Here is a 19,725-nt window from a genome sequence, read left to right on the forward strand (position 1 = left end):
AATGCATTTACCTAACATAATAATGGAACAACAATGCAAAGAGAAGGACAATATCCTAGGTATCTACAATGAGTGAGTGGTGCAGTATTTGTAATGATGATTTGAATGTATGACAATTCAATGATGCTGAAAAAAACAAATAGGTGTAGTGAGAGTGTCTGATACACTGTCATTCCCCCAGGGGTCATAAATTAATCACAATCAAATATGTTTAGTCAGAATTAAGGGTGACTTAAAAGGCACACAGTGCTTAGAGTTCCGAGAGCTGAAGTTGTAAGGAAAAAGTACCCATACAGTCAGTGCATACACTGCATTAACAAGTTACCTTTAAGTCTAAATGAACAAGATGATCTATTAAAGATATCAATTAACACAGGCGATTTAGAGCTCACTGAAATGAACACCAGCAGACACGGTGATGCCCGAGAACAGAGACTGTGAACCAGTTCCCCATATCACTCCATCCATCTCCTTGTTTGCACTGATTAGAAATGAACTGGTTTGATGGGGAAAACACATGAGGTAAGTTGGTCCATAGTTACGTTTCCATTATGGCCAAATATATCATTCAAAATGGTATGTTTAAATAAACTAAAGATTGAAAATGACGTGAACTGTTAGGGGATACAGAAGCGATAACCGATCTAACCAAATCTCTGTTTCATTGCTCTTGCTGATCACTTACGTTTCTCAAATCCTCTACATTGAGGCACTTAAAACTGCATCATTTGGTTCCAACATTCTATTGCTGCCTTTTTAATGTCGCACACTACATTTTCTTACAAATATGTTGTTTGCCGACTTCTTTGTCCTCATTCTCTCATGGCAGCTCAGAGTTCTTTTCTCTGGAAGAAAGCCTGTCTGTGTAATTGGTGTTAGATCACTGCGTTCCTCTGCTGGTTGCTGTCAGACCCACTGAGGGCATCAGTACACCCGCGATGCTCATATAGTGTACATAACCGTGTTTACTGTGAAGGAAGAGACTACCTTCTCCTCCAGGAAATGGAAGGTCGCTTGTCGTTGCTCAAAAGGAAGCCTCTGCATGTCCCACACGCTGCTGGGTTTAGCCTGTCACCTTTCAAGCAGCACCATGGGAAATAACCAGACAGGTAGCGTGGGGTTGAAGAAACTGAAGTAAACAAAAGAATCGATCTGGAGGCCTTCAGTGAATCATATTCACCACAAGACCAATGCAGCAGAGAATTAGATTACATGGGAATGGACACGTTTAAATTGAGCAGATGGGCTAATTCTTTTGATCCATCCCCAAGCCTTAATTGGATTTTGTTTGTCTTAATAATAAATATTTATCTCTCCCCTTTCAATGTATTTATAAGAACTTGGCTTATTGATCCTAATCCTTTTAGGCCAGGAGATTAATTATGCATACAACACAAAACATAAATAGGCCTGGTTTTACAGACCATAAGTTATTCTCCAAGACTTGTTTACCTGAAATGACACGAGGTAGTCTAAGATTAGTGCCGTCAGGCTGCAAAACCACTGGATAATAATCGCTAGAAAAGAATGACCATTCATTTTAATTATTTACCATGTAACGTCCAACGTAGATAATGATGTAAATGGCTTTTACTCTTGTAAATGTATCTTAAAATTCTGTTTTAATCAAGTGACAAAATGTCTTTAACCCAGATACCTCATTTGTAAAATAACTGGAATTTTGCAGGTGGGGCTCAGTTTACTATCTTCTCTCCTATGTCATCCCTTCTTGTTTTTCAGCACGAATACTAACAATGGTCTTTTCACAGAAAATGGAAAAGGATTCAAGTATTCAATCTCATTTGAGATCGAAAAAAGCTCAGCGTTCTGGGTTGCAGACATCTACAGCAAGGTGTCGTGATCAGTAGAGACGCTGAGGCTCTTGATCGTGATTTGGCCGCGCATAAATGAAACAGCACAATTACATCCTGCGTCGGCTGTGGATTCCTCCTTGCAACATATGCTGTAAATGTAAAATCAGAAGGAGAGCGCTGATTAAGATCTTTTATCACATTTGTGCCTATCTGTCTTTTGCCATCATGGTTTTTTGTTCACTTGTTCTAATTTACATGTTAGTATACGTCTTTGTCTCTTGTGTCCTTTTCCCATCTCATTCTCTTCTCTGCCTCCTTCAAAACATAACTCTTGAACTTTCATCAATTGAGTATTTCATCAACTGTCTTTCTGGGGCGATTTCACTGCATCTCCCTGAGATCCCCACCAAAACCATTCTATATCATTTCCCTAGCTATCTGACCCAGCTATTTCCTCCTGCCATTTACTGACAGCTCCCCGTCTTTCCACGAGCAATAAGGCCGAAGGCTGCAAGTATCTGGTGCGACAAACAGCCAAAGAATCAAAAAGAACTGCTCTTTCTAGCAGGTCAGCTAAAGGGGAATACTATTTCCATCACTGGGCTCCAGGCCAGCTGCTGAAGAAAGCACTGGTGTCTCTTCGACTGTCTGTCTGCTTTCAGTCTGTATTAGCTCAACTTGCTTTTATTAATAATTAATATATCCCTAGAGGCCTCCACTTGTGTTGGCAGTAATAGCCGGGTGACCGCATGTAAATATTCTCTAAATTAAGGAAATGATTAAAAACAAACAGTATATTAGAAGCTATCACACTGGGCTTCTTTACTCAAGACATGCCATGTACGCATTGTGTAATGTGTACTGTGAATGACCAAAACGTGCCAAGGGACTGGAATGAAGCATCTATTTCTGTTTAAGGCGCAGTCCTTTATCAAACCAAATCTTAGGCAGTGCTTGGCAAAGGTGTGTAGCAGAGATGATGTGCTACAGCTGTGATATTTAAGAATAAGAAAAGTAAACGTAACAAATGAAGCCACAAATGACTTCCAAGTCTATTTTTTGCTGTTCTAAAATTATTCCCATTGAATGAAGTGTATAGCGTCTGAATCTGTATTGCAGCGCTCGTACTGTAGGTCTAGAAGTGCAATAGTGCACCAGTTAAAAGCCCCTGGAACAGGAAAGAGTTCCTGCTTTAGCACACACATACTGTAGGGCAAAATTTACATACCATTAGTGCCATTTCTCCAAATACAGCAGAGCATCAATTTATGTAACAGGAAAGATATTATTATAACCAAAGAGCCTTTAAATTAACAGTTTAAGTTTTTCGTAACACTAATGGATATTTTTGTATCCGCCGAAAAGCAATGTCAAGGGGAAATGGCTTTGCAAAATTACATCTGCGTCCATTTACATACAGGCCTTCATGTTTTTCACATTTCAGTGTGCGCCACTATGGCTTGGATTATACAATCAGAAAAGGGAAAAGCAGAAAATACGTGCCTGTTCTATGTTTCGCTTTCAGGTCAAGGGTAAATGACTCTGTAAAAATGGGGCGACTTGGTGTTTAAAGGAAGATTTGCCACTTTTGAGAGAAATTGCCACGAGCAAAGGAGCTGACATTTCTGCGACTGAAGTAATAATCCTGGATGATGATGATGATGTTTGACAAATAAAGGTCACTTAGGCCTTATTAAATGCATATGCAAGCAGACCGTTTCCAGTCCCTGAAACACAATCTCTCACGAAGCATGATAAACTGATTTTCAGCATTATGTCAAATTTGACTTGCTAAAAACCAATAACCCCCCCTCCTCCCAGCATGAGAGAAACAACCAGCAGCAAAATTATAAATAAATAACTTAGACAAATTAGATGTCTCTTTCAATGCACAATGTTTTGCCCCTTTTAAATTTAATGTTGGATTTTGAATGTCTCGTGTTTGCCTATTACTTGGCTCTACTTTACAGAAGAAGAACAACAATCTGATGCCCAGAGTAAGTAGAAGGGGATGTTCTGAGCTTCACTCCCAGCCCCATGCACAAACCAAGCATGCCCCCCTCTGTCACAGTTCCAGGATGGGTCATGCTAACTGGATCAGACAGCTGGTGACTCCCTTTGCTGATTGACAGATTGAGGAGCATGCAGCGTTCCCAGGGCTCTTCTCGGAAGCAGCGAGTGGAGCAGGAAGGAAGAAGGAAGGGGGTATGGGAGGAACCCTTGGATTGATTTTTTCTTACCTTCATATAAACTTTCCAAATCATTTGAAAGTCTTTGAACTACAAGCATGAGCTGTTTTACTGCATCTTGTTAAGCAATAGATCTTACCCTGAACTCTTACTGTGATTTACTTTTATGTCCATGTTTCTCCGGGATCTGCAAATGTGAAGGTCCTGGTATTATATGTATGGTTATAAAATCACAATATTCCACTAATTTGATTTAGGTAGCCTATCAAAATGCTTACATTCCCTACCAAACCATGTTTTTGTAGACAATTGTCTATTTCAGCTCATTAGAAGTATTTGGTTGACACTCCTTCGTTCATTTGTCCATTTACACAGCTTGACATTTTACAAAAGCAATCCAAAGTCTCTCACTCATGAATACCACAGTAATGTTCCCACATAGGACTTGAATGTACAACCTTCAAACTACAAATCCAGAACCTAACCACAACTCCTGAGCAGACTAGTTGAAAAAAACATTTTTAATGTCTATTGACCAACACCACCACCACACAGACTTTAAACATGTGAACCTGAAATATTTCGGTATACTGTGGTTCTATTTGATTGCAAACATTTCCCGTGCGCTGCAGTTGAAACTCAGTTTACACCAGTTTCTGAGGTTTTTCTGCCCTCCAGAGGCTGAAGGCAGAATTACAAGCGTTACCATGAAGGAATTTGAAATCAGTTCAAGGACTGAGTAAACCTGACTCCAGATTTGGGGTACGCACAACTGCTAGAGATTATTACATAGTTCAAGCAGGATAGAAAAAGTCAAACTGCACTTAACAGGATATTTTAGCTGAATAAGAATGCTGCTTCATAATGAGAAAAAGTACCTGTGTTTTGATGTTGCTTTACCTTGACTCCAGATTTGAAGCAAAACATTAGATTTACCTGCTAAAGGTACATTGTTTAAAGTCCAAGTTGTTCATATAAATTCAAACTGCATTTAATGTGATATTCTACCTGATTACATATAGCGTAGTGCAGGTTTTAGACTGACTATGATCCTCAAGAACAACATACGACTATAATGCTTGGGCCTTTAAGGGAGGTGTGGGATAATTCTATAAAGATTACTTCTTTATATTGCCATTAATGGCTTGACAAACCTTGCAAAAAACACATACATTTTTCTGTTAAGAAGTATATTTAAACAGAAATGAACATGATCACTTACGAATTTACAGTAAAAAAAGTAATCTGGCCATTAAAATATATATCTGAAAGCTGTAGAGGAGTAATTTTACTGTCTTAGAAGAAGTAAGCAACCTCTTTAACATCTGGCACAATTGTTAATACAACATCTGAGATTGATCCTGTTAGTAACTCAACAGCTACAAAGACTGTCATCCTACACAATCCTACAGTTGTAAGACTTCACCCCATACATTGCTTAATGTCATTTGTAATTGTCTTTGTCTGCACTACTTATTTCTTAATGAATGGTTCACATTCCTGTGGGTATATTGTGCAATTACAGACTCATTTTCAATAACACTGCAGTGCATGTACTGTACTGTATGTAGGTATTATGTACCACTAATTATTGCCCCAAATATCTGTTAATAGCTAAGTGTTTAGTCAACTGTATAAACAAATATTTTTTAGCAATGTAAGATAAATTAGAGAATCAAGCATTATGATCCAGCTTGCAATTAAAAATTAACTATTTAGGGCATGTTTAGACAACAGAACACAGAAGTCTCTCACTATTTGAAAATTTACAAAGGAAGTTTTCAGCAGAGGCTGCCAGCTTCTTCTATCGCACACCGCCACATTCTTGTCAACAGACAAACTTCTAAGCTAAGCCCTTAGAAACCCATAACATGTTTCAGAGTAGACCCAAAAATATCATAAAGAACTTTCCATTAGTAGTCAATGTACATATGATAAAAGATAAAATTATTTGGAGAATAAAACCCTTAAAAAACAATTGCAAAACATCTGTACTTGGGGGAACAAAATCCAGCAAACAAAATCCCAAATCAGTCCAAGACAAATAGTGAGACAACTGACCATGTTTCCTTTAAGCAATAGTCTTGTATGCCATGAAAGGAAACAGCTTAGATTTCCTCATCACCAAACACTCCCTGCAGTGTGCCTACATACCTCTGTCTGAACTGGCTAGATGTTTTGACTTTGTTTTTTTGTAAAAACCTAATTCAGCCCACATATTTCCAGCTGGAGATTTGTAATTACAGTATTAAACTCTTAAACTGTTTTTATTAAAATAACATCAAAAACGGACTTAAATTTGGAACAGATCATTTTATACAGTGATCAGAACTACAGCTAGATTCTACACATTTGGTGAACATCTCTGAAAGCTCTGTTTGGACACTTTAAAAATCATGTCTTCTTAACAGCTGAATATAATTATAAAACGTTTCCTGGTACTGATCATTTTTGAAGCAGTGAAGACTTTACCATATTAATCAGAAATTTAACAAATTGTATTTTTTTCTCCTGTGCATGAAAATCAAACCTTCTTTTACATAACTCAGTCTCAATTACTTACTTTTCATTCTTACTTTCACTCAATAATATCTTCAGATGCATTTCTTGCTTCATTCTGAAGTGCTTTAAGCTTCACTTCATGCAAATCATTTTTGTCTAAAATATCTTTTAATAAATCAAATGTATAGGATTTTCGATATTTAACAGAAATTGTGTTTTGAACAGAAGTATAAACTATATTAAGAACTTTCCAACAAGCTGTTCAGCACTGATCCCCGATAACAGAAGAAGTACTCACTTGAACCTGTGGAACATGGTACAGTTTTCATAGTTTCATCACCAACAAACCTGATGGTTCAAACAGAACCGCATGAACCTGTATGAAGGCTATTCAGCCTTGATATAGATCCAATGTTTAAAATATTTACATCAACCAAACTTAATATTTTTTGCGCCAAATTTAATTTTAAGCATTGCCTTGCCTCAGCACCAAATTTGTATTATAACTCTGTAATGCCATCTTTTGGTTGTGCTGTCACTCTTATCTAAAGCCAATGGTATTTTTTGTGCCTGCAGGGCTTTCTACAATAAAAGGCAACATCTACCCAGAAGGATGTAGAAGCACCATAGGAAAAGCCTAAAAAAAAAAAGAAAACTATGACAATTTTAATTTAAAGTGTTCTTGAGTCGATTGCTTGTCTTATTAAAGGGCTGCAGCTTGCTGTTCTGGCTGGAAGGGATAGCTGAGTGCTGGTGGGAAACCAGAACTCCTCAGCTGATCGTCTTGTAGGACCAAGTCTTCCACATCCCCACCCTGGTACTTCCGCCGGCAGATCTTCACTGTGACCTTGCGGCCCTGGAAGATCTTCAGGGCCTCCTTGGCTGCCATGGCTCTGGCACTGTCCTCCCCACGTCCGTAGCCCGTGCCTAAGTACACAGTCTGGCAGCGCAGCTCACACACCTGCCCCTCCTTCTGGATGCGGCTACTTGGCAGGTCTGGGATGTCTTTCAAGGGCACAAACGCACAGGTCAGGCTGGCCTTAGAAGACTCCACACAGGCCCGCAGGATCTCAAAGTGGTCCAGGTTGGGCCCAAATCCCCCGGCTGACACCAATTTCCACGCCACTGCCTTGTAGAGACGGTTGAAGAAGGGCTGGTGGGCACTGGGGGCGTGTGGAGGAGGTCCTAGCTTGGGGGGCCGCATCGCTGCTTGTGAGTTGGCCCTGTTTCCTGGATGGGTCTGCACGTTACTCCCCTGACATCCTGGACCCCGGACTCCACTTCTGCTTTCTTCCCTGCCACTTCCAGCCTTCAGCTTCTTCTGAGAAACATCACACTCCCCTTCTGCCAAACAGAAAATCCCCCAAAATTCCAGTAAGGTTTATTATTCTTTCTTGTGCCTCTCATTTTATTGCTAATGAAACATTTAACTATGTAGAGCTGGGGGGGGGGGGGGAATTCCTACCATCTTAAATGGCAACAACACATGCACGAAAAGAATCTTTAGCAAAGTACTACTTCCCATATCTCACCTGCAGTGACAGGTTATTTCAAAATGATAGCTGATCTTTTTTCTGAGGCAAACTTAAAAAGTTTAAAGCTTTTTGATATATTCTTTCCCTTTGAGCTTTCATCAACTACTGTTACACCAGAGGATAGAAGGGGCAGATTTCATCTTCTGACTATGAAAGGCTGTAACTGTGAGTGAGATAATGACAGGGAAAAAGAGAAACTTGCTATACTGATGGATGTAGGATTTTCTACAGCATCAATTTACAGAAAAAGGCAAAAATATTTCAGGCACGTTTGAAAAGTTACTTTGTAGTGTATATATAAGTTATTAATTTCATATAAAAAGAAAACATGATTTGTGAATTATGACCCTCACAAAATAAAATACAACAAGCACATCTGCCATTGGCAGCAACATTGCAGAGAGTATCCAATGTCAGTCCCCTGCTTTCTTTTCCAAGGTATCATGCTAAATATTTTATTTTTAGTAAAAACACAATTCTATTTACAGACCTTCTATTAAAATCTTGTGCACACCCAATGTCCTATGTGTATCACAGACAAAAATGCTGACAAACATGTAAACTGGTCCCTTGTGGAGATGCAAAATGCAAACGCTTAAGTTTGTGAACCTTTCTAACATTTAGACTTAAGTCTGCAAGGTAAGTGATCCTACTACATAAACAATTCAGAGATGAACTCTACTCTGCCAAAAGACTGGGACTTCTGCCACAGAATAGTACACTGTCTAGATTTGAAGGAAGATTATGTTGTTCCAGTAACATGATCAGTGCACTGTGTCCTGTTACATAGATCTAAAGGCAAAAACTGTGTATTTTCAGCTATATGACCATTTACACCGGAGTGGCAGATCCTTGAGAAAGGACTCATTCTAAAGGAGTCAAAATAGCTGAGAGGGTAATCTGTAGAAGAACATGGTAAAGTATACCATCTCCAATAGGGATAAAATGCTTTTTACAAAGCTCAATCTTCCATGGAACAAAACTAATGTTATATGTACATAGCCAATTCCTTTGAAATGCACTCCTAAATTACATCGTCCTGATCTGCACATTCATAGTGATTGGCAGTGAAGCTTTTACCTAAAATGCTCACTTTTCCTGGCTGTCACATGAAGAATTCCACAAAATAGCACTCAGTTCTTTTTTGTGTTACACCCGTGTCAAACTGCATTCTGTTTCCAAAGTGAAAAGTACTCTCCAAAGGTACTGGATCTAATCATTACACACCATAGCGCAACCACTTTTGAGCCAAGTCCAATGTGAAGTGAACAGGGCTGTAATACATCACAGTTTTACACACTGCCCATACTTCACCTGTGGAGGCTGTTCTCTTTCCTTTGCCCATTAGCTCATCTCTTGTCTTGCGAACCGGAGCCTCATGCACGACCACCCCTTCTGCCATCTCTGTTATCTTGTCCATGACAGGTTGGGGATACCTGCAAGCAGACAAGAAGCCCTTTCTCTCCAGCCTAGGTCTGAAGAATGCACAGAGTACACCACTGGAAAGCAACAGTTTCAATTTTGCAGTAGACTGCAAGCTCTCTGCTTTAAGAATCTATCTTGCCTTCTAAAATAGTCTTTGAGAGCTTCTAAGAGATCACTACTATTCATTCTTTGCAGCTTTCAGACCATGTTAATTCAGCAAGATTACAAAAAAGTGTGGAGCTGGATGGGTTTATGTCACACGTTTGGATTAAACCCCCACCCAGTGCTTCTTTGTGACTCACCGACAGCCCAGAAAGACGTGGTTCGCCCAGACCATGGAGAGAGACAGCAGCTGGTCCAAGCTGCGGCTGGGAACTCCTGGAGTGATGCCGGTGAAAACCTCCATGTTCCGGAGGATGAACTCTCGCCTGGCACGCCACTGTTTGTCCGTCTCGCAGTGCCCCCGCAGGCTCTCCACCCACTGCTTCAAGTGAGCGTTCTGACGGAGAAACTCCGACACGATGTCGTCTCCACTCCTCCCCTCCGCCATCTCTGCAACCCCAGACAACTCACTTTTAAAAACCGTGCATCACTCCAATGACCTTTCCGTGCGAGAAACCACCACCTCTCGGCCACTCTGCGTGGTTTAAGACGAGTGTTAAATTAAATCTGAGCCGTCAAAAACCGGTTAAGCCCATTTTAAGACGTGTGTGGCGTATCCCAATTACAAACTGTGCTGAAATACGTTTTTACATTCGAACGTTGTATCGGGCCTACAGAACCAAATGAAAATATATTATTATCAATGTGAATTCATCTGAGAACAGTATAGTAAGTGCCCAGCTTTTCGTTCTGTTTTGATCGTTGATTAAATAGTTGCAATCTCGGTACAATTAGATCTATGTTCTGTTAAGACATATTAAAACAGAGCTCGTCTGAATCTAATCATTTTGTTGTCATCATACGTTAAACTATTGAATACATAAAAACCACCTTTAATGGCTACTTTTTTGAAGAGAATGTTGGAAAAGCTCATAATGTACTTAAGATTTTGTTTATATGTTTTAGTTAAGTGGTTTAACACAGACTATCTCAATAAAGATAAATACATTCCTAGCAGACCTCGTTTACCGGAATGTAGGAAATTAATGGTTAAAACAAGAAGAAAACTAAGTTCCCTACACCGATTACGTAGGCTTTAAGTTAAAACTGACAAAATACACTGATTTTAAAAAGCTTAAACTGTTATGAACAAAGGTAAACAAACACAGGAGAGAATTTTAGAAAATGCAGGGCCTACTTAATTCTAGTAGCAAGACTCAAGTTGCTCACACCCCTTACCAACAAAGGCTTGTTCTGAGCTCTACGTTAGATCTGGAAGAGAGAAAGTGTGTTCAGATGTCGACAAAAAAAACCACAGGCAAATTACAAGAAAAATAACCTAACATCGTATTTACTACGAGAACATCCAGCAACTTACCCGTTTCCCTCTGCCAGTAGTACTACATGTCCCAAGACGCAACTACAACTCCCACAACCACACAAGTCACGCTTCATCTAGGCCTACCAGTTTTAACTGGGCCGCGCAAAAAACTATACTTCCCATACTGCACTGGCGTGTTGTCGGTAAACGTCATCGAATTGCGGCGGTATGTTTGGCGGCTGCGTGAAAGAAAATACAGTACTGTGTTGAAGTCTTGACACAATATTCCGCCTTATATCTTAAATTTCTTTTTGGAAATAAAACTTGCAATGATCCATGAACTGCTGCTTGCTCTAAGTGGGTACCCTGGTACCATATTTACGTGGAATAAACGAACCGGTTTACAGGTGGGATTGAGAAAAATGATTTTTCTATTGCTTTTACTAATGCCGAAGATAGATATAATGAATATATTTCCAGCTGTTATTTTAATTTATGTTTTAAAACGCTAAGACTGAAACATGTAAAAAGTATCTGTAGGCTGTGAGTCTTTCTATTTGGCAATACAGAATGTAATTTGTAGTGATCCAGTGTATTTTTACAGAGACATACCTATCATTAAAATGTGGTTTGCATTCATTGCTTTAACACTAGATCCAATTTTAGAAAACATTATCATTGCCCTCTTGTTATAGAATGTTTTTTTCGACATTATTAACTGCATTTATTTGCCATTGTAATTCATTACGTACACTCTATCTCTGTTCGGTTTAAAAGAGCATTGTCCCATTCAACGACAGGCAAAAATAAATGTGTCCCAGTGGCCCAATGATCTATGACTGTGCTGCAGAGAGTCGGTGCTCAAGAGGAGATGTAAAACTGAGGTCCTGATTGCTTAGTCACTAAAGATCTTATGGCATTGTTCAAAAGAGTAGGGGATTACCCCCTGTATTTCTCCCTGAAATTCACCCTTAATCCATCTATTATAATCATGGCGGTGCTGGTCATATCAATTAGATTAGCCACTTGCACTCAACAGTGGGTAGAAAATAACGAACTGATTCACACAAGACCATCGCTTTCCAGTGTTACCTGTATACCAAGAAACCATTAGGTCCAGCAGAAGTTATCGATTAAAAAAGCAGCTCTGGTTTACCACGGACAAGGCATTAGAACTGCTGTGCTGAGAAAAACCACTCTGGAGTCTGTTTTTGATTTTGCCGTTACTTTATAGCACACATTTACTTGCACCCACCTTACCCATATCATCTATTATTGTGTATTGTATTACTCTGAGACCTTTTTGTTGTTACCTCAGGTGTCCCAGGACCTGCCCTTCCTCCATCCCAGTGAGAGCAGTGTCCTGAACAGAGTGTGCAAACTGGGCTCTGACTACATCCGTTTCACTGAGTTCATTGAGCAGCACACGGGCCACGTGCACCAGCAGGTGAGGCACTGCCACCACAGAGACAGGGGCCGGAGATGCGTGCCGGGGGCTGAGGACTTTGGTTAAACTTTAGGTGTCTTTGAGACTGAGAATGTCTAGTGAGATTTCACTCCTAAAGAACACGTAGCAAACAAAACAGCAAACAAAAAAGGAAAAACAATTTTCTGGGTTGCAATATTAAAATAAATATGAAAAATATTAGCTATTAAAAGGAGCTGTAACTTATGCTGCTTGAAGTCAAAGGTGCAGAAAAGATTTGGGTTTGTTTTTAGAGTGCAGGCATTTTGTTTACGTGAATTCAGATATTGTACTTCAAAACAAAATGTTTTCTGTGGAAGGCTGAATATTTTAAATTAACCTATGTTATGTAATAAATTATGAAAACTAATTCAGACCCTCTACTGCTATTTACCAGCTACTTACTGTAATTCCAGTGACTTTAGAGAGGCTGATTTATCATTTATTAAGCATTGTAATTTAGCCTGAAAGCAACCTACAGGTTACCTGTTTCCCCTGCTTTTGTAGTGTTCAATGTCCCAGGATGCAATTGTAACAAGGAAGAACTACAATTCCCACAACTGTGTATAAAACACTTTGCTGCACCTGTATCTTTGCTGCTCAAAAACCTATATGCATTATATCAAAGCAATGTAATTATCCTTTCTTTCACTTCAAGTAAAATTGATAATGCTTAACCCCATTATTTTATACATCAGGTTGGGACCGCAGGTAAAATACATTTTCATAGACCTTCCTCCTTTTGCCAGGATAAGTAATGCTCAAAATAATTATTAGCGGGATAAGAATAGTGTTTTAACAACTCTTTGTCAGGTTGCGTTGTGTATCTAATTAGCCTTTTCCTCCCACTTTTTAGGCATTTTTCGTTATTAGGAAATTTCCGTCGCTCGTCTAGTGAACGATAATATGACAATATTAAATGTTTTTGTGGAATCTTAGTCTGGTCTGAAAGCAAGCTCATGAAGGTGTGAGGGGAACATTGTAGATCTTGCATGTTTACTGGAACCCTGACTGTTCACTGCGCACACAGGAGCACCATGCTTCCCAGCCAAACCAGTCTGGACTCCATGGAATCTACCTGCGAGCATTCTGCACCGGGCTGGACTCCATGTTACAGCCCTACCGCCAGGCCTTGCTGGACCTAGAGCAAGAGGTAGGAGGGGCGGCTGAGCCGATCCTTTCTCTGAACTTTGATAGTTACCAGTTCACACTATACCACACGGAGTATTCTTCTTTCTGCCTCTGTACAGTCGAGTCCAAAGCTTCCCTTCCTGACTACTTATAATAACTTGACTCCCTCCTACCTGGCACTTTCTGTGCTAAATCTAAAAACTGATATTCTCCTGATTCATAAGACAAAAAAAGCATTACATTGATAAATACAGAATTTATATTAAGTATACTGGTGTACTTCTGATTTTTCATTCACGTTAAAATGGTTTTGTTTTTTTTCAGTTCCTGGGGGATCCCCATCTCACTATCTCCCATGTCAACTACAGGCTGGACCAGGTAATTCAGAGCACTCAGACTTGAAGAGCGCAAGGGTTTTATTATTTATTCAGTAACTACAATAGTTTTTATTACACAAAGTAGTACTTTATAATGTATCGTCAGTGTTCTGATTCCACATAAAATTAATGATACCAATTTTTTCTTCACTTTTTCAAATTCACCAGGTATAGTCAATGTAGTGTGAAAGAAGCACCAGAAATCATTCTGAATGTAAAAATTTAAGCACAATCACTTATACTGTGGGTGTGATCAGGGCTGAGCTCAGACATGTGGAAACAGCTGTTTTCATTCATTGTTTCTGTGTTTCTGCTCTCTAGTTTCAGCTGCTTTTCCCATCTGTTATGGTAGTGGTGGAGTCCATTAAGTCCCAGAAGGTACGTTTTGCACTGCACCTGGCTGTGCATGAGCTCTGACTCGAAAGCAATAGACAGGTCTGCAGGAAGAGAAATGGAATAAATATTAATGCTCTGTCAAAGGCTGTGCAGTTTGTCTCCACAGGATGAAGTATATAAGGATTAATACATTTCCAGTAGGTGAAGAGGTCATGCTGAATGTTGCATTTCTAAGTAAAAATATTGATAAATTGTGTTGTTTTAGTGCTAGTTCTAAGACTTGCATCGTTAATCAGTACTGGCGAACTCACTGGTGCATATTGATGGTGTATCAGATGAATAGATATGCCGGTTAAACAATTCTGATGTTATTTTGCATTAGAATGGTATGTGTTAATATTATATAACCTTAAAGGGAGTACAGTCATCTTCTGTTCATCCATAAAACACCTTGGGTCAGCAATGCAAAAAAGAAATTGACCAGTGGTGCTGATTCTGTGCACTCCTGTACATTTTTTCTGAGTCTGAAAGGCCATATGGGCTAAACAGTATATGGTACAGTTTGGCTATGTCTTCTCTGCTGAGCAGATCCATGGCTGTCAGATCCTGGAGACGGTATACAAGCACAGCTGTGGAGGGCTCCCCCCTGTCCGCACGGCCTTGGAGAAGTGAGTGGTGTCTCCCCCTCTTGGCTCAAGACTGATATCTCTGTTTTAAATGTTTTTGTGCTGTGGCTCTTCAAGCCTTTTCTCTGAAGATCACAGTTCAGCTGTACAGGGAGTATTTTTCCTAACACTGGTTGCTGGGAAAAGTTTAGGTCATATCGATGACCTTTAAACCAGCCATACTGTATGTCCTGCGTTGGTGGCTCCCTTTGAAGCATTCAGTGTTCTGCACTGCTTTATCTAGCTGTGTTACAGTTTGACCTGTTGGCTGTGTACTTGCTTTCCACCTTGCGTGCTGGTGTTCAGAAGAAGGGCGTTCTCAGTCTGGGTCTGTCACGCAGGATCCTAGCAGTCTGCCACGGGGTCATGTACAAACAGCTGGCAGCCTGGATGCTGCATGGGTTGCTGCTGGACCAGAGCGAGGAGTTCTTTGTGAAGCAGGGCCCCAGCGCGGGGGGGGCGACGCCTGCCCAGGAGGAGGAGGAGGAAGACCTGGGGATTGGGGGGCTGAGCGGGAAGCAGCTACGAGAGCTTCAGGACTTGGTGAGTGGAGCCAACAGGTGTGGGCCTTAAGGCGGACAGGACGCAGAGTCGGGGATATATAGAAGAATCCCCTTGATTTGCAAATTGGGTATGAGGAAAGAGGAAAAGAAAGGAGGTTATCATTCTGTGACTATAGAAGGATTCAAGCAGTGAGGGAAGTGAGAGACACAAGGTGAATGCTTCAGAATACTTGGACTCCTTGAGTGAGATTGCTTTAAAGGGGAATTTCGCAGACTGATTATTAAAGCTCAGTAGCAAAATAAATTCATTGACAGTGTAGAAAAAAATTACAAATTTCAAATTAAGCGAACAGTCCTGAACTTTGTGAATGTACTGTAACTTGCCATTTTGTCATAAACCCCAACCTGGCCATGGGCGAGAGTTTGTGAGAATTGTGCCGTGATGTGGCCCTTCCTGCTCACTGGTTACTGTAATGACGAATGTAATGCGATGTATGAGCAGATAAGTACAGGTTGTGCAGCAGACATTTCACTGCAGAAATGTTCCAACGTGATCTGCAAGTAGAGTTAACAAGTAAGTAGTAACAAGTAAGCAAAACGATCTCAAAGTTGAGAGCATAATTTCTGTTGGATTAAAAGAGATGTATTCACAAGCCTGCTTCTTTACAAACTTCCTCACTGGAAGTTTTGTTGCCCCGGTCTGAATCGCAGAATATGGCACTGCGCATACCTGGAAATTGAATCTATTTTGTGATGTAAATTTGAGGTTTTATACGTTTCTTTTTACATTTTTTTTTTTACTGTGGTTTAAAATGCACTCTGTGGTTTGGGGAATGATGGACCTCTTGTGGGCACACCCCACACCACAGCACTACTGCCTTCCTTTCTGGTCTCTGCAGCGGCTGATTGAGGAGGAGAACATGCTGGCTCCATCCCTCCAGCAGTTCTCCCTGCGTGTTGAGATGCTGCCCTCCTACATCCCTGTCCGTGTGGCAGAGAAGATCCTCTTTGTGGGGGAGTCTGTCCAGATGTTTGAGAACCAAAATCAACACCCATCCCGATCCGGTGAGAGAGCCCTGCCAGAGCCATTTTGAACATATGGTTACTCCTCCTTGTCTAGCCTGTATTAACACTTTAAGCCTTGCCCTTGAAAGATTGTAGTCTCTTTGGCAATCCCCGCAGATTACTAATACTTTTCACATAATGCAGAGGCCAGCCTTGGAACCATTGTTTCTCTGTCTTTCCCAACAGGCTCTATCCTGAAGCACCAGGAGGATCTTTTTGCCGCAGAGCTCCATCATCTCAAACAGCAGCCGCTTTTCAGCCTGGTGGACTTTGAAAACCTCATTGACAGCATCCGCAGTACGGTGGCTGAGGTATTTATTTGCAGATGCACTTCATTGTTATTGCTGAAAATTGCAAAGTTTAACTTTGAATATCACATTGCATTACTGTTATCAATACATTTGCTTCAAAGGACAGATTCTTTTCATTGGAATTGTAAATTACCTCCCAAAGTGTGAGATGGTTCATCACCTGTCTTGGTGTTCTGTCTGCAGCACCTCTGGACACTGATGGTGGAGGAGTCTGACCTTCTAGGGCAGCTCAAGGTGAGATGACAAAAGCACAGCTTTGCATACAAGCAATTGTGGTGTATTTAGATTTCACTATGTCGTGTGCTGCCCATCGGGTTAACCCTGGAGTGATATCCTGTACGTTTTCCTTGTAGATCATTAAAGATTTCTACCTGCTGGGACGTGGAGAGCTGTTCCAGGTGTTCATCGATCATGCACAGCACATGTTGAAGACTCCGCCCACAGCTGTCACAGAGCATGGTAAAAGATTGGGACTTTGGGATCCGATTTAATGAAATATGGTTCTGTATATTCCGTTCATTTTTGCTCTTTCTCTTTTTCTTTGTTCCTTTTTAGATGTAAATGTGGCATTCCAGCAGGCTGCTCACAAGGTTCTTTTGGATGATGATAACCTGCTGCCTCTTCTGCATTTCACAATTGACTACCAGGGCAAAGACTCAAAAGGTACAGAATTGAGGAACCTGAGGTGTTATTTAACAGTTCATAACTGCTGAACTGTGTTACAATAATCATGTTTGAACCTAAAGGGGCTACAAAGCGTCGTCAGTAATAGAGGTCTCTCTGCTTCAGAGTCTGCTGGGAGTCGGGAGGGAGCCACCCCCCCTCAGGATTCCTCCCCCCGTGAGGTCCCACCCACTGGCTGGGCAGCTCTGGGGTTGACCTACAAAGTGCAGTGGCCTCTGCACATCCTTTTCACACCTGCCGTACTGGAGAAGTGAGTGTTTCTGTCAAGGGAAATTACCGTCTTTATATCCATCTTCCTCCGTTTGCCCTTGCTTGCTTCTGAGAATTCCCTCAGACAACATCCCTGCTGCACCTTTTCTCCTTGTCAGAGAAGTACATCTCCAGACAGTATGTCTTCAGATATGACCCTTTTCTTTTTCTGTCAGATTTCAGAGCTTTTATCCGTTGTCCTTTTTGTGACATGCTTTCCATCCCTCCAAGCCAAGCAGGTGTCCTGATATCCCTTCCAGGTACAACGTGGTGTTCCGCTACCTGCTCAGCGTTCGCAGAGTGCAGTCCGAGCTGCAGCATTGCTGGGCTCTGCAAATGCAGCGCAAGCATCTGAAATCTAATCGGACGGACGCTGTCAAGTGGAGACTGCGCAACCACATGGCTTTTCTGGTCGACAATTTACAGTACTACCTCCAGGTATATCTCCACCCACATACTTGCAATGACATGTTATTATTAGAGCCCCTGGAGTAAAGCATTTCTTCTCCTGGACAGTGTTTCTAAAGTCTCACAAACTAACCTGCGTTACAGTGATGCAATTTCTTTTGCAATACAGGTGGATGTACTGGAGTCGCAGTTCTCCCAGCTCCTGCAGCAGATTAATGCCACCCGAGACTTTGAGAGCATTCGGCTGGCCCACGATCATTTTCTCAGCAACCTGCTGGCACAGTCCTTCATTCTCCTTAAGCCAGTAAGTAGCACCCAGCAAGACACAGTCTCATGGGTTGTTTTATGGCCTTTTGATTTTTACATCTCCAAGGTTTATCTCATTCCCAATCTTACGTGCAGGTGTTTCACTGCTTGAATGAGATCCTGGAGCTTTGTCATAATTTCTGCACCCTTGTCAGTCAGAACCCGGGTCCACTAGATGACAGAGGCACCGCTCAGCTGGACATCCAAGTCAAGGTTGGACATTTCGTTCTGCACAGCTGTGGAGTGTAGCTGTTGAATCACTTTCTGAATAAATGGATTAAACAGTGTGCAAGCTACAGATGAAATAAATATGCAAATAATTTAAGTTCAATGAATGTCCATATAGTGTTGTCATTACAAAAATCATGTAATACGAGAACCAAAATGAGTCAGAGTTTTATTCACTTATTCCTTTCATTATCCACTGACCTCTGTGCTTCGCTTTTCTCCCTCAGGGCTTCAGCCGCCAGTCATTCCTGCTCTTTAAGATCCTGTCCAGTGTTCGCAATCACCAGATCAACTCGGACCTGGCTCAGCTGCTCCTGCGGCTTGACTATAACAAGTACTACACCCAGTCCGGGGGCACACTAGGAAGGTAGGACTGCCAAAATAGGAGAAAACGAATCTGGAGCTGGTCCAGATTGTGAAGTCATAAATGATCACTGGGCCTAGACTTAAAGAGTACTACATTAAGGATTACATTGCGGAAATGGCGAGTTTTGTGTTCCAGCTATGTTCAGCTCCATTGGAAAGCCTGATTGATTGTGATGGTTGTATTGCATTTGACGTTTCCATGAAATGTAAAATAAATGTTATATTTTTTCATTTCTTTTTAGTTTTGGATTATGAGATGATCCCGAGTCCAAAGCTTTCTCTTGGCAGCACTGAATTTAATAAAGCATGGAGAAGGAAATCAGTTTGGTGAACGTCATGAGATACCAGAGTCATCTTCCCAGCAAGTTAAAAGGCACAGCAAAAACACCATGACTTGAGTATTACACTTGATTTATTCTGGATCTCTCGTATCGTCCTGTTGCATTGTGTGTGACAGACTTAGGAACAGAGAGCAGTGCGTACTTGGAAAGACTTGCCCCTGGAAGACCTCCCACATTGTTTGGGCCAAAATCTGAAGACAGATTCACGGTTCTTGTGCAAGTCAAAAAGGATTAAGGAAGCAATCCGGAAACCTCTAAGTAGCACTTTCTATAATGTATGTAATTGTAAATAAGCCTGTTATTGTAAAGATGTTCAATTTAAAAAATTGTCTCATTGGTTAAGTGGTAGTAATGGGTTTCTAGCTGAAATAAAGAACCCTTTTAAGGCTTTTGAAACCTTTT

The 19,725-nt window shown here is 40.9% G+C and overlaps 2 protein-coding genes across 4 annotated transcripts; one reads left to right on the top strand and one right to left on the bottom strand.

Annotated features, from left to right (window-relative positions):
• Positions 1-4,509: 4,509 nt before the first annotated feature.
• On the bottom strand, positions 4,510-10,994 carry cdkn2aip (CDKN2A interacting protein). Of its 3 annotated transcripts, XM_088641226.1 has the most exons (5): positions 10,946-10,994; positions 10,807-10,839; positions 9,768-10,017; positions 9,355-9,476; positions 4,510-7,849 (listed from the first exon to the last, which is right to left on the bottom strand). In XM_088641226.1, exons 3-5 carry the CDS (start codon positions 10,013-10,015, stop codon positions 7,209-7,211), a joined length of 1,011 nt encoding a protein of 336 aa, XP_088497352.1. In that variant the 5' UTR covers positions 10,016-10,017; positions 10,807-10,839; positions 10,946-10,994; the 3' UTR covers positions 4,510-7,208. The 3 variants fall into 3 exon arrangements, with proteins under 3 accessions (XP_088497352.1, XP_088497353.1, XP_088497351.1); XM_088641227.1 differs by lacking the exon at positions 10,807-10,839 and having other exon boundaries at positions 10,946-10,965; XM_088641225.1 differs by lacking the exon at positions 10,946-10,994 and having other exon boundaries at positions 10,807-10,939.
• Positions 10,995-11,083: 89 nt separating this feature from the next.
• Positions 11,084-19,719, top strand: tubgcp4 (tubulin gamma complex component 4). The gene is made up of 18 exons (XM_088641224.1): positions 11,084-11,295; positions 12,207-12,335; positions 13,384-13,506; positions 13,809-13,862; positions 14,183-14,239; positions 14,786-14,865; positions 15,204-15,405; positions 16,265-16,430; positions 16,617-16,741; positions 16,925-16,975; positions 17,095-17,200; positions 17,297-17,404; positions 17,531-17,675; positions 17,935-18,112; positions 18,252-18,386; positions 18,485-18,601; positions 18,844-18,983; positions 19,225-19,719. Exons 1-18 carry the CDS (start codon positions 11,218-11,220, stop codon positions 19,235-19,237), a joined length of 2,007 nt encoding a protein of 668 aa, XP_088497350.1. The 5' UTR covers positions 11,084-11,217; the 3' UTR covers positions 19,238-19,719.
• The last annotated feature ends 6 nt before the right edge of the window (positions 19,720-19,725 follow it).

Source organism: Lepisosteus platostomus, chromosome 7 (assembly GCF_059453375.1).
Source record: "Lepisosteus platostomus isolate fLepPlt1 chromosome 7, fLepPlt1.hap1, whole genome shotgun sequence".
In the NCBI taxonomy this organism is placed as follows: domain Eukaryota; kingdom Metazoa; phylum Chordata; class Actinopteri; order Semionotiformes; family Lepisosteidae; genus Lepisosteus; species Lepisosteus platostomus.

Coding starts and splice junctions, on each gene's coding strand:
- cdkn2aip (XM_088641226.1), bottom strand. CDS start 10,015: ATGGCGGAGGGGAGGAGTGGAGACGACATCGTGTCGGAGTTTCTCCGT. Junction 9,477..9,767: donor CACGTCTTTCTGGGCTGTCG/GTGAGTCACAAA, acceptor GTCTGCTTGCAG/GTATCCCCAACCTGTCATGG. Junction 7,850..9,354: donor AAAGAGAACAGCCTCCACAG/GTGAAGTATGGG, acceptor TCTGTTTGGCAG/AAGGGGAGTGTGATGTTTCT.
- tubgcp4 (XM_088641224.1), top strand. CDS start 11,218: ATGATCCATGAACTGCTGCTTGCTCTAAGTGGGTACCCTGGTACCATA. Junction 13,507..13,808: donor TGCTGGACCTAGAGCAAGAG/GTAGGAGGGGCG, acceptor GTTTTTTTTCAG/TTCCTGGGGGATCCCCATCT. Junction 16,431..16,616: donor TCAACACCCATCCCGATCCG/GTGAGAGAGCCC, acceptor CTTTCCCAACAG/GCTCTATCCTGAAGCACCAG.